Source organism: Eschrichtius robustus, chromosome 1 (assembly GCF_028021215.1).
Source record: "Eschrichtius robustus isolate mEscRob2 chromosome 1, mEscRob2.pri, whole genome shotgun sequence".
Taxonomy (NCBI): domain Eukaryota; kingdom Metazoa; phylum Chordata; class Mammalia; order Artiodactyla; family Eschrichtiidae; genus Eschrichtius; species Eschrichtius robustus.
This window is the reverse complement of record NC_090824.1, coordinates 34,192,434-34,219,799: the sequence shown is the minus strand read 5'-3', so window position 1 is coordinate 34,219,799 and position 27,366 is coordinate 34,192,434. Positions and strand designations below refer to the sequence as shown.

Genomic DNA, 27,366 nt, shown 5'->3' with positions numbered 1-27,366 from the left:
TCCTCCCTCCATATTACTCAGAGAGAACATGTTTCTTTCTCTCTCCCTGGTCAGTCCTTCCAATGCTGGGTGTGTGTATCAAGGATGGGTGGGGAGTGGAACTTTGCGTAATTCTTTCTTCACATTCCTCTACCTTCATTCCTCCAAGAGTTCCATATACACATTCTGGGATATTATTAACCTCAAGGTACAATCCTCCCTCCAACTGTGATCCACTAAATTTTCCCTTATACCTGGTTTACAAGCTTCAGACTCAGGTTTTAGGTTAAGTGGGATTTACTCTGGAGGAGGTATGCAGTTTAAAGGCACAAATTCCATTGGTACCATTTTTGAATGTATATTTCTTCCTTGAATTTATCTATAAACCAGAAGAGAATTTCCCCAAATGACTGGAATTTGCTATATCTGTTAAGAAGGCGAGACTCTCAGTAAACTATATTTAAGTTGCCAGGCCGGACATGAGGAAATGAACTAATAATACTTTCTCCCCATCCCTCCTTCCCTGATAACTTTCTTCTTGCACGATTATCAAGCGTCTCAGAACCCCATCTCCTCATTTGAGAATTACAGGGTCAAGCAAAAACAGCACACTCACCCCGACTCTCAAGGCTGCTGTTCAGGCGCCGCTCAGCGGTTTCCAAGAGCTGCTTGCCGGTTTTCCAGAGCTGGCACTGAGAGCAAGCCAGGTCAAATGCAGCCATGGCGGGGGGGCTGAGGTCTTCCAGAACCTCTCTCAGGGGGGCAGTGGGCTCCACCGCGCTACTGCTTATCCAGAAGTCCTCCTGGAGTGTGGGGATGGGGTCTCCCGAGGTGCTGAGCAGCTTGTCGGTCACATCAGAGATGGAGTAAAATACCATCCCTGGACACCCAGCAGTGGGATACAAGGCAAGAGGTTAAAATGACTCTCACTAGCACTTTTATTTTGAAAAGTAGTTATTTAAAAAATGTCTGAGGTCCTTCTGCACAGTATACCATCAATGCATATCAAGACCATCATTACAGCCCACTCCTACGGCATCAAAACAATGGCATGGAAAGAAAGACCAAGAGAAACTCAAAAAGGTGGAGAGGAGTGAGGACTTCTTCCAAATGGGATCTAAAAGTAGGGTGAAGTGAGGTAGATCTGTGTGTGCTCATCAGCAAAGATCTCTAAAATACACCACTAAAAAAAGCAAGGTAGAAAATAGTACTTGTTGGAAGAGCTCATTTATATTAAAAACAAAAAGGATACGCATCTATTCTTTTGAATTTGTAAAGAAAATCTCTGGGAGCTTATAGAAGGAGCAACAAGTGATGGTAACTTGATATACAGAGCCTAGACCAGCAAGAGATGTAAAAATATGGGACAAGTTTCCACTTTCAAGAAATAATGAAAGGATGAGCCCTTTCTGCAGTGCAGCCAAGAGTGGGAATTGACACCTGTGAATCCCAGGCCACAGGTGTTATTGACAACTTCTTCACTTGCTAGAAAAGTAGAATAATATGCTTTATCCCTGAATGATTACATGGGAAGAAAATAATCAATTCCCCAAATCCCAAGATTAATGGCCATCAAAACACATGGTGGAAACTGCATTCACATTCTTCAGTTTAAGTCACGTAGGACAAGCTTAATGGAGGAGCTCGAGGGGCAGGTAAGTGACCACCGTGGTCAGCAAGGTTAGGCACAGCTAGAAAATGACTCTGGAGGTGTCAGGACCGCTGTTCTTCAAGGCAAGGGTCCTTCTCTAGGTTTCTGCTCACCTTCATGATGAGCCTCTGATTTGGGTGGGTTCTCCCCCATACCCTCCTCCCGCAGCTCCCTCACCACCTGGCAACAGGGAAGCCGGACCTGCGGCTGCAGCGCTGCCAATGGCCTGCAGAGTTGAGCGGCCGCTGCCTGTTCTTCGGATGGTGCCACTACCCCCGTCCGAGTTCTGGTTTTCGATCTTGTGCTCTACTCGGGCCAGCTCCTGGATGACCTCCTGGTAGCGCTCCATGAACAGCAGCTCCCCGGAGCTGGGCGAGGACTTCAGGTTGAATGTGAACACCACCTGCCACAGGAGAGGAAGGAGTGTGGCTTGCGGCAGGCCCGCTGAGGTGGAGAGTGTCTACAGATCTGAGGTCTTGCTAGTCATCAGACTCTGGCCCTGAGACATCTGCTTTGCGGGGCTGGAAGAACACTGGACATTCAAAAAGTAGGTCAAACGTAGAAATAACTCGTAAAAGTCAGCAAGAGGGCCACTGAAGCCCCAGCAGAAAATAGGCAAAAGATGTGGACAATTTCAAAGAGAAAATACACAGGACTGATACACAGGTAAAAAATGTTTTCCCTTCCCAGTAATTCAGGGAATTTAACATTAATACTACCTTGCATCTACCATAATGACAAAGTGTAAAAATAAACCCTCGGTGGGTGGTGGCGGAATGAACTGTCACAACCTTTTTGAAAAGCAATTTGGCAGTCTACAGAGCTTTAAAAATGTTTATATTCTTTGACTCAGTCGTTTTTATGAAAAACTTTCTTAAGGAAATAATTCAAAAGTCAATGTATAAAGGTGATACTCTTGACACTATTTACTACAACTATTACCAGGTTGAAAATAAGTGTGAGTTAACAGGGAATGGTCAAATGCAGCTACTAGATCAGACTATCATAAGGTCACTAAAATAAGTTACTAGGTAAATGCTTATACAATGTAAAAAAGGCACAAAGTTTTAGATTCAGAATGATCTTGGCTCTCTATAAAAGTCACATACATCTTGGAAAAACATTGGCAAAAATATGCTTTTATCTTTAGTATTGGTTGTTCTGGACAATAGGTTAAAAGTAATTTTATTTTCTGGTTAATACTTTTTGGTATTTTCTTATAAATATGCACAACTTGCTGTGTAACCAGGTTTAAAAATAAAACCTTTTATTAAAAAAGAAAAATGAAAAAAAGAAAAGATCAAAGCCCCAGGAAAGGAAGAGGAAGTGAGGACATTTAGCGGTAAAGCATCAGGGGGCTCGCAACTGACTTCCTCTTGGTTTGGGTGTCAGAAAGGCTGGTGAGGGTCCTATCCTTCCCAGAGGGATAGAATTATCATTATCATTAAAGTACAGGATCTAAAATGTGTCAGAGGAAGTGAAGTAAAAATTATCAAATCACCTAGATGTTTCCATGATTTATTCCTCAACAAGTAAACTCACATGAAAGAAAAATTCTGACCTATGTGTTAAGGGACCAGTGCAAGTGTCATAAATATACCAAGAGAGTTTTAAAAAGTAGAAGAGTGGGCTTTTATGCTTTTAAATTTAAACAATAGCAGAGGATTCTTGTATCTCTCACAGCTTGCACATAATCCGCTTAACATTCCAAGAGGTAGCACAAGCACAAGGTATGATATTTAACTCCAAGTTTCAGATGAAGACGTCAAAGCTCAGAGGGAGTACAGTCTTTCTGGTTTCTACTCTCTGCACTTTTCCCTACACAACATTCTAATTTGCTAGCTCCCTACACTTCCTGTATGTTAAACGGGCATTCTATTTATTATTAAAAATTGTCTGCATAGTGATTTCTAACTATATAAAACCACATATGTGTTCAGAGAAGGACTACAAGGAAAGAAACAAAAATATTTCAACGTCTTGACTGTGGCCGAATATCTTCTTTTACCTTGTTAAAAAACTGTTTTATGTTCTGAATACAAACAGATGATTCCACAGCTGAAGTCTCCTCCTTCTGGATCTTGAAATCCACAGTGCTCAAGATCGGGCTCCACACATGGAAACTCCCTCCTGCTTCTCCTGCTAGACGTGGCCCCTCAGGTGCGCCTGACTGGCTCTGCTTGCACAAGCATCTGGCTTTACCTGAGGCCCCGCGGGTCCCAGACGGCAAAGGCCTACCTTAGCGTTCTTTACTGTGACAAAGTAGAGCCTAGGCTCCTAACACCTGCTGTACAAGTACCCGCCTCACCTGATGGGCTTCTGCGAAGTTCCCCCGGAGGATGCAGGATGCCAGCAGTGACTCAGGTGGGGAGAACATCATGCGGATGAGTGAACGTTGAGGTTGAGGCCGCAACCGGCCATCCAGCTCATTCTTCCCAGATGCAGCGCTCAGACTTCCCTCTGTCGGGACACAAGAACGTCGGGGGGCCAAGGAAGGGATAGAAAATTGAGGAAAAACTATTCTGTCACCTGCTGCCAAACTCCTATCTTCTCAAAGTCCTTCTCTAAAAGGTCTGTAAATGGATCTTGAATTTTCCTCAAATGAAGCGCATACCTATGCTATCATCTTTTTCTTTCTTTCTTTTTTTTTTAAATTGAAGTACAGTTGACTTACAATATTGTGTTAGTTTCAGGTGTACAGCAAAGTGATTCAGTTATATATATATATATATATATATATATTTATATATATTCTTTTTTTTTTGATTCTTTTCTATTATTGGTTATTATAAGAAATTGAATATAGTTCCCTGTGCTATACAGTATATCCTTGTTGTTTGTCTATTTTATATATGGTAGTGTGTATCTGTTAATATGTTATCATCTTTGAATATAAGACTTATGTACCAACAACCTTCCTTGGGTATTCACCTCTGTTTCTCTCTACTGATGGGTAACTCAGCTGATAGTGAAATAGCCCTTTCCCCACTGAACACAAGCATGAACTGCTCAGTCCAGGTTTTCACACCGTGGTGTATGGCAACTCTGTATCAGGGCAAAGCTGCTGGAAGTTGGCAACTGGTTGGGACTCCCATACCTGAAGTACTTGTGCTCAGCTCACTACTTGTACTTTCCAGGGATGGATTGGAACCTCTGTCCCGGCCATCTAGAGGTATTAGGCGGAAAGAGAAAAAAATCAACCATCAGTGCCTTACAGTGTAGAAAGTGAGAAGTTGGCTTGAAAGCTGAGATCTGGGTAGAGTGAGAAGATAATGGGTAGCTACTATACCAGTGGCTCCTTCTACAGTAAAATGCAAATTTCTACAGACCAAAGGTACAGGGGTGGGCTTAATATGGTCCCAATGCTCATTTGGATAGTAGCTTATACCCATGGTTTCCAGTCTCTGGGTCTCAGAGCCCCAGGAGCTTTCAAGTTACTTCTAGGGGTCAGCGACCCCCATTGCTCACTAAGCACTGTCAATAGTCTGAAAAAAAAATCAAAGCACAACTATTATGACATGGAACCAGTAGGGTGCCAAAGAGGGTCACAACATTTTCTGACATAGAAAAAGTTGTCCTCATAGTTGAAAAAGTAGGGAACCAAAATATAAGGCCAGGCTGATCAAAGACCATGATATTGGGACTTCCCTGGCGGCGCAGTGGTTAAGAATCCGCCTGTCAATACCAGGGACACGGGTTCGAGCCCTGGTCTGGGAAGATCCCACATGCCGCGGAGCAACTAAGCCCATGCACCACAACTACTGAGCCTGCGCTCTAGAGCCCGCGAGCCACAACTACTGAGCCACAACTAGAGAAGCCCACGCACCGCAATGAAGAGTAGCTCCTGCTCGCTGCAACTAGAGAAAGCCCATGTGCAGCAACAAAGACCCAACACAGCCAAATAAATAAATAAATTTATTAAAAAAAAAAAAAAGACCATGATATTGAAAGTCCTGGAGAAAAAGCATCTTCTTCTCAACACCTGCTTTCCTACAGCTGTAGGAAAAGAGAAGATGGATTGTGCATTCTGGGCTGGATGGGTCAGGTGGATGCAAACTGACTCAAACCAATCAACTGAGCAACTTAAGGGGCTCAGCCTTTAAGTTTTCCATGTTTCTCCCGTGGTAGTCTCCACCCCAGTCAGCAGGTTTACGTCTCTTGTTGCCACTTAGCTAAAGCCTACTCATTCTTCTGAGCTTGATTCAAAAGTCAACTCTTTCAGAAAACCGGTTTCTCTGCCTTTGTAGACTATGCTGACCTCCCCCTCCATGAGATCTCTTCTGTTTTCAGGCCGTGCCTCTGGGCAGTTTAAGTTTTTCATGTATACTGTATACTGTCTATGCAGGTAAATTATGAATTCCTTGAAGGCAAAGTCCTGGTTTATGCCTCATTCACCTCCCTCAAGAAACCTAGTATTTTTTTTAGCACACAGGAAACTCTTTATGAACTCTCTGTTTATTATTTAAAAACTACCAAAAACCATAATGGAAATTTGATTATCTAAAAATTTAATACTTCTGTATAATGCTTCTGTGTTAAAACTCCTTTAGAGAAACTCATAATCAAAGTCAAAAGACAAAATTGGAGCAAAACTTGTAGCACAAAATGACAGAATATTTTCCTTCAGGTATAAAGAGCTTCTTACAATTCAACAAGAAAGACAAACCCAACAGAAAATATGTACCTTAGACTGAAAAATATAAATGGCCAATAAATATATGAAAAGACATTCAATCTCAAACTAAAAATTAGTATTAAAACAATGACACACTATTACTATATTAATCATATTGGCAAAGACTAAACAGAAACCTGATACTACCCATTTTTGATGAATGTATATGCAAATAGGCACTTACATACAGGTGATGGGCATGTAAATTGGTCCACCTTTTTTTGGGGCAATTTGTTATATCTGTATTTTATACCCACGTATACTTTGACCTTCTATATTATACTGCTAGGGACTTATCCTATAGATATACTCACACAAGTATGCACAGACATACGTACAAGGTCGTTTACTGTAGCATTGTTTATAATAGTAAAAAACTGGAAACAATTTAAATGCCCACAAAAGGGTACATATGACAATGGACTACTAAGCAGCCTTTAAAATAAGTGAAGAGAAGTGAGTTCTCAATATAGAGTATGATACGTTTACGTATGTAAGAGGATATAAATAAAAAAGAAAGTTACAGTTCTCTATATGTAGTATGATGCATCTGTATATCTAAAATGATATACATGCTTGTATTTCATGGAGAATTTTTCGAAGAAAACTATTAGCAAGGGTTACTTTGGGGGAGTGGGATTAGGATAATCTTAGATCACTTTTGTTTGTACCTTATCTTAAAGGTGAATTGCTTTAAGATACTTTAAGATCTTATCTTTATCATTAGTGTTAAGGTACTTTAAGAACTGCTTTATCTTGAAGAATATTAGACAAGTGGCACTATACCATTTGCCGCTTGTGGGAAGGAGGCATGGAGAGAGTTCTTCAGATTACCTGCCCGGCTCCTTCTTGTCCGACGACCCCGGCGGAGACGGGGGTGCCATGTGGCGATGGGCCGGTATCTTCGGGAGGGTTGCTCCTCTGAAACAGCAAACCCAGTGGGTCATACAGGAGGGTGATCAATTTTTTTTTTAAATTGAAGTATTGTTGCTGTACAATATTATATGTTACAGGTGTACAATATCGCGATTCACAATTCTTAAAGGCTACACTCCATTTATAGTTATAAAATATTGGCTATACTCCCTGTGTTGTACAATATATCCTTGTAGCTTATTTTATATCTAATAGTTTGTACCTCTTACTCCCCTACTCCTATGTTGCCCCTCCCCCTTCTGAAAGTGATCAGTTTTGATTTGACCCACCTCCTGGGGTAACAGGTAGGGGAAGATCTGGACTGGCCTGTGCGACGCTGAGCGGTACCCCAGAGTTCTGACACAGGTGGCCATGGCGATATGCCCCGAACTAGTGTGACTTCATGCACTCCTAGCTGTCCCACATTCCCGAGACTTTTCTCCCTCCTCCCTTTCTGTTATCTTCTCTCACCTGAGCCCTGGTTGCTGGTCACCACCTTGTACCTCCACTGGGCCTCAGAGAGAACCTTGGAGAACTGGTGCAGGCGGCTCTGCAGTCCGTCTCTGCTGCTGCTGCCCAAGCCACTCTGGCCTTCAAGCAGCTTTGGCTTCTCGGGGGGGCTGCGGCTGCTTAGCTCATCCAGCTGCTCCTGGAGCAGCCTGAGGAAGGCCCCCATTACATATTCGTCAGCCAGGAACCCACTGACACCGCTAGTAAAGTGCTTTAGGTCCAAAAAGCTGTGCCTGTGAGGCTCTGGGGAACTGTCTTTTGGCTCTGCCTTCAGACAGCTTGGAACTGTGTAGGCCAGGCTCCTGGAGGCCCCCAGGGAACCGTGTTCTGACCTCCTCTCAGGCTGTGCTACGTGCTGAGGGCTCTCTGACGGGGACCTCAAACCCAACGGGCCCTTCCCCTCAACGTCATCATCCTCAGCGTAGTCCTCGGGCAGGTGAGGCTCTGGGTGGAGATCAGCAGAGGTGACGAGGAGCAATGAGAAGACGTTTTCTAGAAGTTCCAGGCACAGAGAGTCAGGAACACTGCACAGATACTGCTGACACCTGGCCAGGTATGTTGAAAAGAGATCTGAAGCACCTGAAGACGCATGTATAAAAGAAGAGGCCAGAGAAAGAGAAGGAAAGAGAGAAAATGCAAACATTAGAAACAGTACCCGCCAGACTCAAACATTCTCCCAAGTTTAACTCATTTCTTTCTTTGTAGTGACTCAGAGAACTGTGGTTACAGTCAGAAGACTAAGAGGCTATTGAGCCATGTCTTTTCGTGATTTGTAGAAAGATTTTGCTCCCTTAACTAAAAGTACAGTTCAGTGAACACTCATTATTTTGTTTCTGCTTTTTAAAATTACATTACTCCTCATCTCTGAGAAGCACTCCATATTTCAGTTCCTAGAATGAAGGCAGCCTGGAGACTCCTTATTCCTCAATTCCTGTTTGCACTCGTTGTTATACTACAGGTGATCACAGCCTACCCAGATCTCTTAAGAAAATGACCATGCTCTGAGGTGAAGGTCTATTCCAAAGCTGCAAGGGAGAGATACTTGACCACCAGTCACAGAAGGCAAGGTAAGGAGTTATAAGTTTTTAAGAAAAATGAGAGCTAATAGGACAGAAGGTTCTTTCAAACTGTAGGCTGTGACCCATGACACTGACTTAGACGGCTGCATTTGAAAAAATGAAATAAAACAGAAAAATAATCGGGAGTGTGCTCTGTTTGGAAGGGTAAGTAATGTTTCTTAAAACTTATTTCAGTTTACGCATCACATACACACATATACACATACACACGAAAGCACAAATTATATACCTAGGTGCAAACTGGAGTGGTGTGAAATGCTATCTACTGTGGACTGGGGTATAAAAAAAGGAAGCATTTGGAAAACACTGTACTAGGTGCTCAGGCTCTGTTAGAACTTATGCAAATCACTTGCTTTCTCCATGTCCCTTTGATTCACGGAGGCTGATAAATGGATGAAATTATTCATGGGCATAATAAAACCAAGGCCACCTCCCAGCCCTGGTGGCAAAGGGTTCCCACACAAAGAACCTGCTGGGACAGGTTGTTCCCAGCTCCCTCCAGGGAAGGGGTGGGGGGTGGCGCTGCACCTGGGGAGGAGAGAGAATCGTTCACTGGCTCTGCAGCCGCGGCCGGGTCCTCAGAGGGACCGTCTTTGCATTCCTGGCACTGGGAGTGCCGGTGTGAGTTCACACAGAGGGCATAGATGGCATACTTCATGGCACAGAAGCTCCGGTAGAGTGTCAGGTTCTGACAGCGGCTCAGGTGCGCAGGGACCACGGCGTCAGTTGAATCTGAATTATAGAGAGAAACAGGCAGAACTTCAGAGATGCTTCTTTTTTTTTTTAAATTTATTTTATTTTTGGCTGCATTGGGTCTTCATTGCTGCTCATGGGCTTTCTCTAGTTGCTGCGAGCGGGGGCCACTCCTCGTCGCAATGCACGGGCTTCTCATGGCGGTGGCTTCTCTTGTTGTGGAGCACGGGCTCTAGGCACACGGGCTCAGTAGTCGTGGCTCGCGGGCTCTAGAGCGCAGGCTCAGTAGTTGTGGTGCACGGGCTTAGTTGCTCCGTGGCGTGTGGGATCTTCCCAGACCAGGGCTCGAACCCGTGTCCCCTGCATTGGCAGGCAGATTCTTAACCACTGCGCCACCAGGGAAGTCCCAGAGATGCTTCTTTCAGGCAGGGGCTGCATGTATGGCTGAAGCAAAGAGATGCCACACTGCTAGTCCCCTAGGTGTTCTCACTCTCTCTCCTTTCTGGCAGTGTGATCTGCGTCCCTTCCAGGCCTTTTTTTCTGTTCAACAACTTTCAGTCTCTCGGTTTCCTTTTCCCCACCAACCTCCCCTCTACATGTCTGTTCAACCTAGGCCTCATGGCTATTTAACAAGTCTTTCCCTTACATTTCTTAAAATACTTGTTTTTCCTTTTTTAAAAAAATAAAACTTAAAGTACATGTTTGGTCTACCTTTCGAATGCCACATTACCCAAGAGGCAGGCTTAAAATGTGTTTAGATTGAGAAATAAGAGAGCAAAGGTAACACGGCATTTAAAAAAAAAAATACTTGATATTTTTAGGAAAGCCTTGAAGCAGACATCATGAGAAAAAACATAAACTCTGTTGAGATTCTGTACACTTGTTTAATAATTTATAATTTTTCATTAAAAATTTGTTTTGAACTTAGGAGGAAGGAAGGTTACCATCTTTACAGAATCTCTAAACATCTTAATCTACCCCTAATTCTTATCATAGCAAAAGTATAACCTGTTCAAAGAAAAAACATTAAATGTAATAAAGCAAAAAGAAGAAAAAAATACCACCCATAAGCCTACCAGCTAAACACAACCACTGCTACATTCTAGTTTAACCCCTTTAGTAGTTTTGTGTACATGTGTATGTGTTTGAGTGTAACATTTTATATACTATTTAATTTTCCTACTTCTTAAAAATCCTTTAGAGCATAAGCATTTGATTATGTTTCTTTACAAACTAAATCTCTGCTGGCTGCATATAGTTCTACTGAATGAATCCCTTGTCTAGGCATATTCCTCAAGGGCAGGACGTTGGAATAGTTAGGGATGCTTTGCTACTACAATGCTGCAACGAGCCCCTTTATGTATAGGTTTCCTAGTGATTACTTCTTAGAAGCTTGGCCTTGCCAAGGTCAGGGTAATAAGCAGAACAAAGTCAATATTGTTCTATGGCCTTGACCTCTTCATGGCATTATTGCCCAGAGCCAGGACTTGCAAGCACGCTGAGAGGGAGTGGCTCCTTACATTTTTGCCCCAGATGCCTCTCTTGCCTCACCCTAGTCCCAGCCCTATTATCACTCCTCTTTTGCCTTTTCCAAGTTCAAGTTCTAAGTGTGTTCTGGTGGGTCATCAGGGACAGATTTCAAACACTTCTTCAGAAGCCTTTTGTACTTGTATGTAGAAAACAGAGAGTTCCCAGTTCTTTTAGGAAATCTGCTAAACAAGTTGTCTACCTTTCCAAAAAAATATAGAAATGTAGTAACACTAGTTTTACAATTAGTGGTAGGTCCTTTAAAAAAGTAAATCAAAGCAATATCTAGGCTGACAGACATCTACTGCCATATGAGAATGTTTGTTTCTCTCAAAAGTAAGGTCCCTGGCCTGTGTAGTAGGTTGTGACCACACTATCATATGATTTTTGAGAGCAAAAAGAGTGAGTTTGTTAATGGGGACTTGAATTTTAAGCAAAGATCTAAGGTTAAAACAAGGCTTTGTTACTGTTTCAGGCAAGTCTTTCTTCTAAAAGAAAAACTCTAAAAAAAACTCAAAAAAAGAATCTTCTAGAAGAAAGACTCTTTACCTGTTCAATAGACTATGAAGAAGATATGGGAGGGAAGGAAGGCACAAAATGTGCTGTAAGAAAGCTTATGAAGCATGGAGAGACTCACCAAGAATTTGCATAAATACTGCCAATGACAATGCTGTGAATTCAGAGGGCAGTGCCTAATTCTGTTTCAGTGAAATGAGGGTATGCTCATGGTTCCTGAGCTGGATCCATGAGGACAAAGGTTCCTATGGAATTGTTCTCATAGGATTCCCAAGCCTCACCAAGAAAGGGGAAGATGTCCCTACATCTTGTAATCTGATTGTGGCAAACAGCACTAATTTAGAGGGTACCTGCTGGACCACCCATCTTGATAGATCCCAGCAATCACATCTAGATAAATCTTGTGCTGTAAGAAACATCTGCAAGATTGTCCTAAGAGGGAACCTTGCCCAGGTCACTCCATCGCCAACTCACCATGCTCTTGCTGGGGGTCCTTGGCTGGCACCTTCTGTAGGAGCTTGAGGACATCTTCCTCCCTGACGGCTGGAAGGTTTGTAAGGTGATGGAGAGAGTAGAGCACTGAGTGGCTTTCTCCACCATGTAAGTGACACAAGAGATCTCTCTTTGGTATGGGGTTGCTGAAAGGGAAAGTTGGGAGGATGGAAGGGGAGGCAGTTTATATAATTGCTTTGAGAAAGACCAGTCTCCATTCCCTCTTATTCTTTCTCTTTGGCCTGTAACACCACAGGTTTCACTTCCCCGAACACTAAGTTTCAGTTGGTCTATGATAGAGGATAGCATTTATTTACCCCCAGGGAAGGACATTCATCAAGCTGGCTTCACTTGTCTAGCAAGGACCTAGGAAGGGCCTCTGTGCTCAGCAGGGTCTAGAAAGGGCCCACAGATTAAGCTTCCTAATTTCTGTAATTTTCCTAGCTGAGAGCTGACACGAGCTTCTCTGCTTTTCTTTGAGTCAGGGCCCCTTGCTACTTCCCCCAGCGGCCTACTCGACTTCAGAAGTGCTGGTGAGGTGGGTGAAGAACAAAATAAGAACCTAGATCTAGGGAAGACCCAAGGCTAAGTTATCAGGAAAACACAGGGCCGTGCACACATTTCAAGAGGCAGTTGTTGAATAAAAATGTGCTCCAAGATAACACGTGGCTAAGAATGTGGACCACACTCACTAGCTGTGTGACTTTGGGCATCTTATTTAACACCTGTGGGCTTCAGGTGCCCCACCTTTAAAATGAGGATAATATTGGTGTTTACCTCACAGGATTATTGTCAAGCTTAAGTGAAATCATCACGTAAAGGGCTTAGGGCAATGCCTGGTGTATAGTAAGTGCTCAGGAGATGTGAGGTTTTGTTCTTGTGATCACTGTCATCCTTAAATTATCCTCTAGTTATGACCTTATGGCTATGGTGAAGATAATCACTACTTATGCTTCTTTTGTGGTTTAATAGCTGGAACAATTATTTGTTGCTGGTCAACACTGTCAACTTAAACCATTTACAGGGAAGATGTCTTGAAATGGCCACACGTGCAGAGCATGGGTCAAGTGTGCCCAATGGTGGGAAGGGGGCTGGCTGTGCAGGGCCGTACCTGCTCTGCTGCACACACCACTCCAGGACCTCCAGGTGAGCCCACAGCCCATCACAGGCGTCCCTGAGGAGCTTATCACAGCCTTGGTCCTGTGTTGATACGGGAGAAGAAAGAGATGCTGACTCAGGCACCTGGGGTCAGAGACGTGACCGACTTCAGGACCCTGCATTCTGCCTCAGCCCAAAGGGCCACCACACTCATTTCTGGAGCAGCTTGGGCTGCAGAGTGAGAGTTACCTGGGTCCTGTGGAGTGTCTGGAGCAGCCTCTTGGCTGACGCTAGGCTCTGGCAGTGTGTCCAGCCCAGGAGCACGAGCAGTCGACTGAGAGGGCTGAATTCTCTATCTAGCAGGCAGCCAAGCCTTGGGAAGTCTTCCTCCTTCAACAGGGTGAGTGCTGTCACCTGGAAGCCAAAGGAGGCTGCTAGAGGCAGCTCTGGGGACTTGCTGCTAATCAGGGTAAGAAGCTTTTCAGTATAGAAGGGAGGTTTCTGACAATGACAGAAGTGGCCAGTTGAATAAAAAGTGTTTACGAAAACACTAGACTGTAAGCTACTAGAAGGCAGGGATTGACTTCTGTTGTATCCCCAGATCCTAGCATAGTACATAGTACATAGAATGAGGTTAATAAATAGCTGTTGAAGAACTGCCCTGGTGGTCCAGTGGTAAAGAATCCCCCTTCCAATGCGGGGGACGTGGGTTCCATCCCTTGTTGGGGAACTAAGATCCCACGTGCCGTGGGGCAACGAAGCCCGCGCGCCACAACTATGAGCTCGTGTGCCTCAACTAGAGAGCCTGCGTGCCACAAACTACAGAGCCCACACGCTCTGGAGCCCACGCATCACAACTACAGAGCCCACGTGCCCTGGAGCCCGTGCACCACAACTAGAGAGAGAAAACCTGCACGCCACAACTAGAGAGAAGCCCGTGCGCCGCGACGAAGAACCCGTGTTGCAATGAAAGATCCTGCATGCCGCAACTAAGACCGGACACGGCCAAAAAAAATAAAATAAAATACAATAAATAAATATTAAAAAAATAAATAGCTGTTGAATTAAACTAAAGCTCAGTTGCAACCTGGAAGGAGAAGGTTAAAGTAATTAGAGTCCCCTGTCAGCTAGGCAACATATCGCTGCCACTGTCTTTTCTTCCTCGCACCCTCCAGAAAGTTTACATGTATCCAACATTTCAGTGCCTGCCCAAGGACTGATACAAAATGCTGGCAGTTCTAATTATGAATGATACTGGTTCTCAGAGCCTTCCGGAACTGTAGGATGGACACAAACTAGACGACTCACTGCTAATTAAACTGCTTTGTGTTGGATAAATGAGTGCGAGAGAAAGGAGGAGTGAAGAAGCCTGGAGAGAGTCCCGGGGTACTTGAGTGGTGGAGAAGCACTGAGTTTGACTTACCAGGATCTGCTCGAGGAAGTGCTTGCTGTTGCTCAGGCAGTAGAAATAGGCCAATTTCCAAGCCTGGGCTGGGTCAGGATTGGAGAACAAGGCTAGCATTGCCCGCTCAGGATCTAGATGAGCCGGTGAGACTGAAAATCAAACCAGATGGGGTCACTGGGGAACTGGACTCTTCTTTCCTAAGGTAAAGCCCATTTGAAAAACCAATTGATATGAGAGTTCACTCTTTTAAAAAGTTAAACCAGGTTTTCTACACTTCTATCTTAAAGACTCTTTACTTCTCTCAGTAGTTTCTGAAAAGTTCTTTTCTGCTATGAGTATTACTTCATTTTTTTTCTCCATCACTCCTTCTTAAGCTATGAAAGCTGTGCTTTCACAGAAGAACATCTTGCCCATTTTTGCTTAGCTTCTCCCATTAGGTTTCCTGAACAACACGGAAGGGAGCAGGCTAGAGGGAGTCAGAGGGGTTGGGCAGAGTGGAATTAGAGAAGCAGTGCAGGGAACACACCTTTTCCCGAGGGTGTGGGCATCGGTGGCTTTTCTGGGGCCTTCTCTGCATAGGTGTGGCCATACAGGGACACCAGGCCCCGCCCGGCCTTGTGCAGCAGGCAGCCGAGCAGCCGCTCCTCCCGCAGGGGACTCCCCTCCGACCTGCTGGCCTCCAGCAGTTCCTCACACAGGAGACGCAGCTCAGCCCCGAGCGGCTCTGCAGGGCAGCGCAGAGTCCGCAGGGCTCCGTAGATGGCATCGACTGCCCCTGGGTGCCCGCTGGCAGGACCCCGCAAAGCTCGCAGTGCCTTTCGAATGAGGTCCACCAGTGCCTTCTGCAGGGGCCAGCCTTGGAGGCCCGTGCCGTCTTCCTCCCCAAGCAGGAGCTCCAGCAGGGCCTGCGCGGGCTGAGGGGCCTCCCGCAGGAGATCCCAGAGCAGAGCGACAGCTTCTGAGCTGAGCCAAGGGGGCCAGCTCTCTTGCCTCTGATTTCCATCAAGCACAGGGTCTGCTGCATCTTGTGCTAAGACCGTGTACAGCTCCTAAATAGAGGATGAAGAGAGGGAGGGGCGGTATGTCCAGAATGTTATCACTTACATGTCTTCATGTTTTCCTCTTTTCAGTGTATATATATATGCACGTGTGTATATACAATAGTAGCAATAGCAAATACTTCTGTAGTAGTTAGTATGTGCCAGGTCCTTTACACAGAAAAATTAAATTAATACTTACAACCACCTTAGGAAGAAGACACTACTATTATCCTCATTTTGAAGGTGTCCTCAAATCAGGGGGTTGAGGCAAAGAGAGATTTGCCCAAGGCCTCCATGCTCAAGCTAGTCACCCCCACCCCCATTGCCTCTGAAATGTGCATTGTCAATCTAAATCAGGGACTGCAAACTCATAGACCAGGTAACAGATGGGAATAAGACACTATGCCCAGCTCAAGGCATCTAAATTCAATTTTTAAAAGAACACTACAGACCAGTTTTTAACCCCTGATCTAAATCCCAACCAAGATTTTGGATACAGCCCATTCTTCATCCTTCCCGAAAGCCTTCCCCAGTACCTCCAACTCACACAATTCTCCCTCTTTATTGGGCTTTCAATGTTCTTAAAATTAGTACCATATGGCTTAGTATCTAATTGTGCCATGTGTGTGTTTCCTTCCTCCTCAACTAGATTGCAAGCCTTTAAAAGGCAAGATCTCTGTAGCTTATAATTTGTTTGGTAGGTTATTTCCCACACTTCAGCACCATTCCTGTGGGTGGTGCTCAGGGATACCTGTTCATTAACTGCCTCCAAGATGGTCACAGGACCATGAGTCCTTGACCTAATACAAGTGAAAGTCCCTACCTTAAATCCTATTGTGAATATGTCTTCAGTTAGCTGGTGGCTGGGTCATGAAGAAAATAAGTATTGAGCCTCAGACCATCCCTCAGGCACTTAAGTATAGATCTAGTTAAGATTGTGAATCTGCTCCCAGAAGGTGGTTGTAAGGATTAGCTATAACACATTCAGTGCACCTGTTACAGAAAAGGTATTCAGCAAATACAAACTAGTTCCTTTCTCCCTTTATATTCCCTGCCACATTCTGGTGAAAAATTTAAACCCCTAGTTTAAAACCAAGTTAGGTATTCCTTTTACATGAAATGAAAAAAAAAATTAATCCTCAGCTATAATTAGTACTTCTGGCCAAGCTACCTCTAAGAATTCTACAATCAGATAAGTTTCCCCTATCTCTAAATTCCCCTCAAGGGGCCTCCACCTAGCCTGGTCTTGCCTGAGAACAGAGAACTGCCAACATCTTGGGGACCTGTTTCTGCTGGATCCCTGAAAGCTGAATTTGTTGAGTGACTGCAAACCTGGGCAGACAGGTCCAGGGCCCTCTCTCACCTTGAGGATGTCCTCTGGTATGTCACCTGGGAGGTCTTCTGACAATAAAAGAAACTCAAGTTTTCTCCGGAAACCAGCTGGAAGTAACTTCTAGATGAATCATAAGAAGGAAGCATAGAGATTAAGCATATGCTTTAGCTGACAATTATAAGTAAATACTTCTTTCCGGTTCATCTTATTTCTGCTGTTTTCTCTAAGATAAAGTACTTCTGACCATTAAATTCCTGGGTATGTCTTCAGACACTTTTCTTTATAAACGGAAACAGCTGAACTGAACACATATTCCTCTTAAATACTAACACTTAAATCCCACACTGTTTAGCCTCAAATGCCAAGGCTTGCTTATTTCATGTGATTTTTTTCCTCTAACTTGAAGTCCTTCTCCAAGACTCTCCCTTGCAGTGTCCAAAACACCCAGTTATGGGTAAGCTGGGATGGAATGGCCCACATGATCCTCTTTTGGCCTAAACCCGTTTTTGGTATTCAGTTTTAGTTGGAAAATAAAAGTAAAGGGGGAGAGATCTAATGTTTATGAAACACTTATTATGTGCCAGGTACTATATGCCATATTTTCATGTGTTTTTAAAAATCTCATTATACTGCTAAATCAAACAAAACTATGGCATCAGGATGTTTTTAAAAATAATCTTCAGTAATGATGAAATGGTTAGGAAGTATTTTCTAATCATTTCAAGCATGAAAAGGAAAAAGTGACCCCATTGTTTGTTAATGAGACAGGACATCAGAGACTAATGTATAAAGGAAGAGAAAGCCTCTGACTCTTCCTGCACCTGCTTGTTTCACAATAACTTCCCTTCACCTGGTCCTTAAAACTAAAATGATAGTCCCTCTTTCTCCAGACACAAATACAAATGAGATGAAAGTCTGGGACTAATTCTGACAAGCACTCTTTTAAGTTAGAGACACCTGTAAATCATGCCATCTGAACGCTTATATAATGCTAATGATTGGAAGGTGTAGAGAAAATTCATTCTGGCAAGCTGAAAGTTAGTGATTCTATCAAGGACTAAGAGGAAGGAATAGATAAGCCCAGACAGCAGGCCCTTAATAAAAGAACTGGTTAAGATTTTAGGACTTTCATTAAAATCCTAAAGACTGGCTAGCTTGTATCTTTTTTTTACTGGTGAAATTACTTTATGCATATGCAGGGTCATAGGCAACTAACATTCCTAAAACAGGCAAGAATTTGCCCAATGTTTCCAAGCACAGATTTTCTTACTATAAAAGCAAGCCATGTTCAATGCAGAAAAAGCAGAGAATACAAACAGGCAAATGAAAACACACACACACCCCAAATCTTTCCACTGAGGGAGAACTATAGTTACAACTGTGTTCTAAGGGTATTCAGACCATTTTCTACATATGCATATATGCATGCATAACATACTGTTTTCTAAAATTTTTTTTTCTTCACATACCAGAATATAAACATCCTTCCATGTCACTGAAAATTCATTTACCACGTAATTTTAATAGTGCCATGGTATTTTACAAGTAGATTAATCAGTCTTGGATTGTGGACATGGGAGTTGTTTCCATTTTTCCTTTATTAGAAGCAGCATGCTGTGGACATCATGCTGTTCACATGATAAAAGATAAAAGGGCATAAGGCAAAAATGGATGAAGGAAAGGGAAAATGGAATCAGTTTCAACGAATAATTCAAAAGGAGCTTTTGGCAGCAGGTGGGAGACTGGAGCAGGAGCAGCCAGCAAGTCCCTAGAAGATGAAGGCCAGTCCAGGAAGGCCAAGTCCCTAGAAGATGAAGTCCAGTTCTGGCTTTGTAGAACTACCTCAAGAACGCATTTGAAGTCTTGGTCCTTGTATTAAGTTTTAAAACTCTCTGAGGTCCTTGTACAAAGTTTAAAACATTCCCACGACTGTTTAAATAACTGAGGTACTGGAGCTTTAAGGACCAAATGATCTTCAATTCTGGGAAAAACAACTCTTAGTCTGTTAAAAGGAGCCAGGGAAGTGAAATCCACCTCCTGATCTGGTTGACCAACTGCCCAGAAATTTAACAACCACCAATCAGCCATAAAGTAAACAAATACCCTCTGCTGAGGCAAAAGTTCATCTGGCTTGACAAATTCCATGTTTGTACTGAAAAGCTCCTTAGTCAGTAACAATAACATTTGTTATTTTTTTTCTTTTCTCTTTGAAGATACTATTGAATATTTTAGCTGAAGATGTCTCTTTTAGATCTGAAACTACAGCCAACTCTTAAACAACCTGGGGTTGATTATTTTTCAGTTTTGCTTCTTTTCCTTCCCTCTCCTGCTGATCTTTTTGTCATTTCTCTTTGCTAGACCATTACCAAAAGCCTGGATAATAAATACATTTAGATTAGTAACTTCTGGTGCTTTTTGACAGCTAAGTGAAGAAGGGTAAGTGTCAGGCCAAAGCAGAACTAAAGACAAAATTCATTCTGATGACTGAGAGAAGTTAAGAAGAAAATTAGGCTAAATTATAGACACTTACAAAATAGAATTTATGGTTTCTTGCGGCTTACCTGGTGGTGCAGTGGTTAAGAATCTGCCTGCCAACGCAGGGGGCATGGATTCAAGCCCTGGTCTGGGAAGATCCCACATGCAATGGAGCAACTAAGCCCGTGTGCCACAACTATTGAGCCTGCGCTCTAGAGCCCACGAGCCACAACTACTGAGCCCACGTGCCACAACTACTGAAGCCTGCGTGCCTACAGCCTGTGTTCTGCAACAAGAGAAGCCACCGCAATGAGAAGCCTGTGCACTGCAATGAAGAGTAGCCCCTGCTTGCCGCAACTAGAGAAAGCCTGTGTGCAGCAACAAAGACCCAGTGCAGCCAAAAATAAAAATAAATAAATAAATAAAAATTTAAAAAAAAGAATTTATGGTTTCTTAATTTTAAGTCTATGTAGGCTAAAAATATTGTTGAGGTGGAAAAAGCAGAGGACTGATGACTCGAAGGCAGAATACATTGGTTCCAGCTCCAATTTTGCCAACTAACTTTATGGTGTGACCCTGGGCCAGTCATTTCTTTTCTGAGTCAGAGGTTCCTCATTTAAATCTTAAAGTCTCAGGTTTAATACAAAATTGCCTGAGAATTTTTTTAACGGATGTCAATTTCTGATAATTAACACATATTTCTAAAAGTGCTTTGAATGGTAATTTTTCTTAAAAAAATAAAAAATAAAAAACCCTTCCTTACAAGTTTTCTTTCACTATTAATTTGCTCACTTTGTTTTCATATTTGGTAACTTTTACTTCAATTCATGTGAGTTGTTAAATTATTAATTAATGATGTTTAAATCTATAAGATTTCACTGTACTGGACTAGTTAAAATAAGATTTTTGGATGAACAACCAAGTTTCAGCTCAGCCCATTCTCCATTACTTGAGTATTATGAGGATTAGACTTTATTCACTATCTTGCCACTTTCACTGAGTTCTGCAAAGTTCTGTTTGGGCACAAGACTCACAATAGTATTTAACACAATAGTATCACCTCAGATGGTAGGTTAGTGAATTAATGCCAATGTAAGTTAGTGAATTAATAAATGAATTTAGGTAAAGAGACAGCAATAAATACTTAGGCCATTCTCACTGTCAATACTGAGAAAGGAATATGACAAACCTCAAAATAAAGGAAGTAACAGACAAAAGGGAAATTTCATAACTCCTTCCAGGTTCTTTTCAGTCTTGGCCTCGGGCAAAAATTTTAAATGTAAACCTACTTACCTTTTCCAGGGCCAACCATTTTTCCAGTACAAGAAGCCAGACCCAGGCTAATCTTTGAGGGTTGATATCCTGTCCACATCTGAAAAATGTAAAAAGAAAAAATTTCTAAACAAAGAGTCTCTACTGACCTTTTCTCTTTTGTGATCCAAGATTTAGATTTCACTACTCAGTCCGTTTTAAACCTGAACTGGCAAGACATTGTCCTGAGAAATTTTTGAATGTATATGACAGATCAATACAACGAGAACCAGAACAGAACTAGCAGCTTTCATTAAAAAAAAAAAAAAGTCACAATTCTACCTCCACCTCCCTATCTAGTCTTTAAAACAAACTAATATTACACAGAAAACCATAAGAGCAAAGCTATCTGAAATAGAAAACTTGAAATCTTGAAAACAGAATCAAATAGTCAAAGAAAAAAGGAACTTCATAAAAATTTATTTTTAACTCTATGCCAGAAACAGGATTATAGGAATTCATAAGCCTTTCTTTGAAGTTAGTAATTTAAATTAGACAGCAATTGGCTAGAATCCAAATTTAAGGGAAAAAACAAAGGAAGAAAAGAATCATGTAAATCTCCATTCTATATGTGCTAATACAGTACTTTCTCATAAATAACTGCCAGAGTAAGGAAAAGTGAGGGAGAGACTGAATGTTTAACTCCTATACCACTAATTGTTAATAGCACTGCCAGGAAGAACTTCATTCAAAATTCAGATAGAGAACATTGGTTGCCAGGGGACAAGGAGGGATCAATGTACAAAGAGGAATTCCCAGGGAGCAAGGGAATTCTTTCGTGGTGATGAAATAGTTCTGTACCTTGATTATACTGGTAGTTATATGAGTCTAAGAATGGATAAAGATACACAGAACTACACACATAAAGGTGAATGCAGATTGGGACTTCCCAGGCAGGCCAGTGCTTGGGACTCTGCACTCCCAATGCAGCGGGGTGCGTGGGTTCGGCCCCTAATAGGATCCCGCATGCCCTGAGGCACGGCCAAAAAAAAAAAAAAATGGATGCAGATTTAAAAAATGGTGAAAACTGAATAAGGGCTGTAGTCTAGTTAACAGTACCAGTGTCAATTTCTTGGTTTTGATATTTACTATAGTTATATAAGATGTCACCATTGGAGGAAGTTGGGGAAACGGTACTCTTTGTATTGTTTTTGCACTTCTTGTGAGTCTATGCTTAATTATTTCAAAATAAAAAGCTTTAAGTAAATTCACTTCTGGTCCTTTGTTAAAGCTACAACAATATCTTCAATTTTACAAGCAAGAAGGGAGCAGGTTTGCTCTTTTGGGGGTAAAGAAAATGCTTTTCAACATAGTTGCACTATCTACTTTAATGATAATAAACAAGAAATGGTGGTTCCAGGCTTAAATACCGCTCCAGATGATAATTCAAAGCCAAACTGATAAAGTAATAAATAGGCATGTATTATAGAGGTAAATTTTCAGAACATGTGAAATACACTCTACCTTTGTTAATTCTTCAGAGGTGATTGAGTGAGGCACATGGACCAGAGCTCAAGTACTGAACCTTGTGTCTCCCGCCCTGTGACTGCCTGGCAGGAAGACTGAGTTCCCTTACCTCAGCTGACTGGGACACATGACCAGCGCCTGAAGTATATCTTCCACCTTCTTTGGGATATCCCCTTGGGCCTCGTGTAGCTGAGGTACACATGCCTGTGCCAACTCCCATTCTCCTCTCCGAAGGCATTCACAGAAAAATCCAAAAAGCTGCTTCTGAGAAGCAGTTTCCTCTTCTCCAAATGGATGATGCATTTTCCCAGCACAGAGTGCAGGGAGATAGAAAGAGATGAATTACGCAAAACACATTGTCAATTTTCTCATTCGTGGAGTACCTCCTAGAAACAACACACACCCGAGTCAGAAGAAAAGGAAGGAACTATATTTAGACAAACTAGCCAGTACTAGCCGCACTAGGAAAGGCGGGGCTTACTTTTCTAATTAACGTTGTAAATTTGATTTGACAGGTTACTGTCTCTTTTGGGAAGTTCCACCTTTCCCCAAGGGGTGGATCCCATCTCTCTAGGCGCATTCAATATTTAACGAATATTAATCGTCATATTAGCCCGCGGCGCAGACCCGAAACTCCACTTCCGTATTTCCTCCTGAACTTTATGCCTAATCCGGCTCCAAATCCCCAGGTGGTCGCCTCTTTACGGATGAGAAATTCAGCAGGAACCTCCCTAGTTTGAGCCCTCTTTTAAGGCAGAGGATTGAAGATCAGGAGAGGAATCTGTGTCAGAACTGGACGGCAGTTGGGATTGGGGCTCAGGGACGCTCCCTACCGGGGTCGTGGAGAGCGCTCCCGCCTTCTCTGGGGCGCCTTACACTCACCTGCTCCCGGCGCCCAAATCAGCAGAGCTTTCAGCGCAGCCATGTTTGAGCTGAGTCAGGTGACAAATCCCGTTCAGAAGGATGAGGGCGGGAGAGGATGACGGCTGACAGCAGCTATTCTAATTGGTCAATCGAGGAAAGATGCAAACAAAGCGCCATATTTGTTTGGGTCACGTGACTCCACCTCCGCATTAGAGGAAGCTAGGAAAGAGGTATCAGCTACCTGGTTTAGGACCACCGCTCACAGTTTTGACAGATCCTCCGCTTGACACCTTCCGTTTTGCCTTCAGTGGAGCAAGTGGCAGGAATTGCTGTGTGCCTTGATTTTTTTTCTTTTGTTCTGTTTTCTCCCTAGTTTGAAGTTAGCGTTTACTGAGCGCCAACCAGTGACATTGCTTTGCCACGCTTTGGGTATACCCAGAGCAAGGAAATTTAGGTCCTCCTCCATTATTGTTCATCCACTTGGGCTCCCTTATAATCCCAGAACCCTACGTTCTGAATTCCCAGTTTCTTCTGCTTAACTCCATTCATTTATTTGCTCATTTACCCCACGACCGTTAATTGAACTGTGTGCTAGGGCCTACTTTAGAAGCTGAATAAGATACGGTCCTTGTCCTCAAGGAGACCACAGTCTAGTGAGGGGGTGCAGGTCAATAATTAGGATGCAGTGGGCTAAATTATAAGATAGAGGTATGCACGGGGAGATGGGAGCAAAGAATGAGCAAAAGCCTTTCTCAAATATAATAATCTGAAACCGAGTCTTAAAGTAACGGTTTACTAGTTTGCTAATCACAGCTGCTTTTATACTGAACCTTCTGTTTGCTTTCCTTGGTGTTCTTCAACTATAGACTCTCACGTTTTCCCATAATATGTTTTCGGTTTGAGCAATTTTATTCAGCGTTTTCCAAACTATTTCACAACCAAAGTGTGGTGAAAAAAAGCAAACCAAAACAAACCAAAAGCTCTCTTCCAAAACCTCTTCGATGATTTGTGGATTCTCATCTATTCCCAGAAAACTAACATGTCTCTGGTCCATTAATCAGTTTTTAAATGAAGTGACAAAAGAAAGAAGAGAGAAAATTACAAGCAAGTTTTTTCCTGGCTCATATTCTCCTTCCTGATGTTCCTCCACCGGATTTTGATAATCACTGTATTGAGAAGTTGGGACTCGTAGACTTATTACAGAATGTGAACTACAATTCCCAGCAAGCAGCGGAGCCGACCTGGGCCTGTGCCTACCTTTTATTGGATATTTCGCCAGGGTGACGACCCAACCAGTGCTTTGTTTGTTGCTTTGCGTCCTTTTCCGCGGGGAACTGTGTGAGGGGTAGGGGAAACTTTGAAAGTTGGCTGCTGCAGACCCGGTACTGGAAAGTTTCATGTGGGGGGCGGTTTGGGGAATTGGGGTGGGCTCATTATTTCCTGCTCCCTTTCTGGGCCAGTGTTGTTGATATCGGGGGAGCGGAGAGTCACTCTTGGGTGCAGGGCACGCCCCCTTAGGTCCATAAGGATCTTAGCTTGAGCCCCGCCGCAGATCTTAGGCGTCTGGCTTTCCTTTGTGGGGGACGCTTGGAAGCTGCACCTTGTTGGGAAGAGTTATTGCTAGGGGATTCTGGGGTGATGTTTTCGCCTCTTGATGTCCACCCGTCTTCCCACTTGTGGGCAGTTTGAGGTCTAGGTAGGGGAGCCCGTCATTAAGGGAAGTTTAGAGTCTGACCCTCTTCAGATGGTGTTGAAGAAGAGGTATTTAATAGCGTGGAATATGGAGTCAGACCCCTGGGTTCGAATGCTTACTCCACCATGTGCTAGTTGTTAGACTTCGCTCAAGCTTTTCAACTCAATGCCTCAATATTAGTCTCTAAAATGGGGTAAAACATCTGAAGCTCTTGGAGCAGTGGCACCTAATAAGGGCTCAAGAAATATTAGCTATTATTTGTTAATTCGCAGTTTCCATTGACCATCTAACATGTGGATATTTTTTTTTCTCGATGAGGAGAGGATTCAGTTTCCAGGATTGAACATCTTCCCTCACACCCTCAGTTAACATGCTCGTGCACACACCCGCAGAGCAGGAATTTACGGTTTCTGGTGGAAAAAAACAAACATGCAAGCCATAACAATACGTTAGGAAGATTATCGAACAAATGTGTACACAGTGTAATGAGAACATTGGAGAAGAAGTGCCTAAGTAGCGGGAAGTCTTTGGAGGAAAGTCAGGGAAGCAGGGAGGCGCTTGTGTAACCTACCAACGTTACCGCCAGAGGGCAGTTCACGTGAGGCAACTAATGCTGTTTTCCTGAATGAATTGATCATAATCCCTAGCCTTGAGCGCTACGGAGCCAGGCACCATCCACATCCTTTAACCTTCACTGCATTCCTATGAAGTGGATATTTGAGTGACGCTTGTTTTTCAGATGAAGAAACTAAGATACTGGGAGGCAAGTGATTTTGCCAGAAAGGCCAGAATGTGGGCCTTGCAATCTGATATATAAATGAGAGGGAAGTGAGGGACCAGTTTATGAAGAGGCTATAGGCCATCATAAAAAGTGTGGAATTTACCCTGTGGTCTCATGGTCCCATGGGTGGTTTTAAAGGATGAGAGTGACAGGATTGGAGCAAATTTTTAGGAGGCTACCTCTGACAGGATTGTGACTTGCAGGTCAGTTTGGTGCTTATTCCTCTCTGCTTCCACAGCACATTTATATTCCAATGACAATGCTTGCTGCATGACTGTAATTATTTGTGTATATATCTCTTTTCGTCTTTTACTGTGAGTTCCCAAAGGGGAGGAAATATACTTAGATGATTCTTGTGCCGTAGAAGCTCAGCAGAGTGTGTGCTTAAGAAGCATCTGTGGAAGGAACAAATGAATGTTTTTGTTTGTTTGTTTTTTTGTTTGTTTTGCGAGGCAGGGAGTGACCAGAGGCTGTATGCAATAGTCTAGGCAAGTGATGGGAGTGGTCCTACTAAGGCAGAGGTAGCAGAGTTGGTCATTGTTAAAGTATTCCAGGTAGTTTGGGGTTTACAGTTCTCCTTTTTGATTGAATTTATCAGTCTAAATTGTGTCATTGCCCAGAGCTACCTGATCTGTGAAGACCCTAGGCAGTGATACAGCAGATGTCACTTGGTAAACTTTCTTTTTGAGAGACAGAAACCAATACTGACAAATTCCCTTTGAGTGAAATGAGAGGGATGTATTTTGTGTTTGTGGGAAGGATGTGTGTGTGTGGGAGAGAGAGAGAAGGAGAGAGAGCGGGAGAGAGGAAGAGAGTGTTAATCTGATCCGAGAATATAGATGTTAAGTAGAAATTTGGGCCATGGTATTGGAAATAAATATCTACATTCTCAGTATATATTTTTGTTCCAAAATGTGACTCTTTTTCTGGTAATTATATTGTTTTATCCCCTGGAACAATGAAGAGTTCCTATTTCTACTCTATTCAGAGGATATTTTGCCATCTGAGTGAGATACACGGCTTCTCCTTTGCATGAGTTATTAAGGGAATCAGAGTGATTCTATTCTAATGCTCTGAAGACAAATATATCATGAGCCTCATTTAGCCCTCACAGGGTTCAACCAGAAGAGTGAAATTTAATTGCATGTGGGGATGTGAGCAGCTAGTATAACAAAAAAACAATTTCAGTTTGTAAATAACACCTGAAATAATAAAATCTCATTTGATTCAGAAGGTTTGTTCTGATTCATAGAAAAAAGAGAGTTTAAATATGATTACAGACTTGTAGTACAGTATACTGGTTAAGAGGCTAGGCCTAAGAGTCAGACTTCCTGGGTTCGAATTCTGGATCTACCATTTACTTTTTCTGGTAACAGTGGAATGGCTAACCTTTCCAGGGTTTAGTTTCTCATATGTAAAAATGAGATCAGTGATCAATCTTCCTTATAGGGCTGTTGAGAAGCTTAAATGTGATAATTGATGTAAAGCTTTGGAACAGTGCCTGGTATACAGTAGGTGGTCAATAAATTTATTATCGTTACAGTGCAATGAAAGTAAAGACTTTCTGGGAGTGCTGTTTGGAAATGTGTGTATTAATTACACATCCAAATAAAGTTTATAAATGCACTGAAAATCTTAAGATGCTATATAAATGTGAAACGGTGTTATTATATTTGTGTAATAAGTTTTAAAGAATTGTGTGAATTGCACATTCTTATATTGTTTTGTTTCTGTGTGTGCATGTTTGACAAACGGTTGTCTCCCCTGTTTAAAATATTTGGAAAGATTTTATTGCCTTCCTTTATTTTATCAGTAATATTTTAAATACCATACGTTTCATTTTGTATATGGAGACGCTTGAA

At 42.7% G+C, this 27,366-nt stretch overlaps 2 protein-coding genes across 5 annotated transcripts in view; one reads left to right on the top strand and one right to left on the bottom strand.

Moving 5' to 3' along the window:
• Positions 1-23,108, bottom strand: part of ZFYVE26 (zinc finger FYVE-type containing 26) — a 62,227-nt gene extending 39,119 nt beyond the window's left edge. The window contains exons 1-16 of the mRNA XM_068543759.1: positions 23,049-23,108; positions 22,276-22,552; positions 20,682-20,760; positions 16,944-17,033; positions 15,067-15,589; positions 14,559-14,689; positions 13,385-13,549; positions 13,149-13,237; positions 12,020-12,183; positions 9,338-9,541; positions 7,692-8,309; positions 7,140-7,226; positions 4,728-4,796; positions 3,939-4,090; positions 1,832-2,033; positions 596-859 (exon numbers count right to left, since the gene is read on the bottom strand). Coding sequence (XP_068399860.1) covers positions 596-859; positions 1,832-2,033; positions 3,939-4,090; positions 4,728-4,796; positions 7,140-7,226; positions 7,692-8,309; positions 9,338-9,541; positions 12,020-12,183; positions 13,149-13,237; positions 13,385-13,549; positions 14,559-14,689; positions 15,067-15,589; positions 16,944-17,033; positions 20,682-20,760; positions 22,276-22,469 — 3,031 coding nt within the window. The 5' untranslated portion in view covers positions 22,470-22,552; positions 23,049-23,108. The remainder of the gene's footprint in view (positions 1-595; positions 860-1,831; positions 2,034-3,938; positions 4,091-4,727; positions 4,797-7,139; positions 7,227-7,691; positions 8,310-9,337; positions 9,542-12,019; positions 12,184-13,148; positions 13,238-13,384; positions 13,550-14,558; positions 14,690-15,066; positions 15,590-16,943; positions 17,034-20,681; positions 20,761-22,275; positions 22,553-23,048) is intronic.
• A 1,248-nt stretch (positions 23,109-24,356) lies between these two features.
• The window catches only part of RAD51B (RAD51 paralog B), a 701,477-nt gene continuing 698,467 nt past the window's right edge, over positions 24,357-27,366 (top strand). For all 4 annotated transcript variants that reach the window (XR_011074042.1, XR_011074043.1, XM_068543727.1 and 1 more), the window contains exon 1: positions 24,357-24,412. The gene's annotated coding sequence lies outside the window, so the exon portion shown is untranslated. The remainder of the gene's footprint in view (positions 24,413-27,366) is intronic.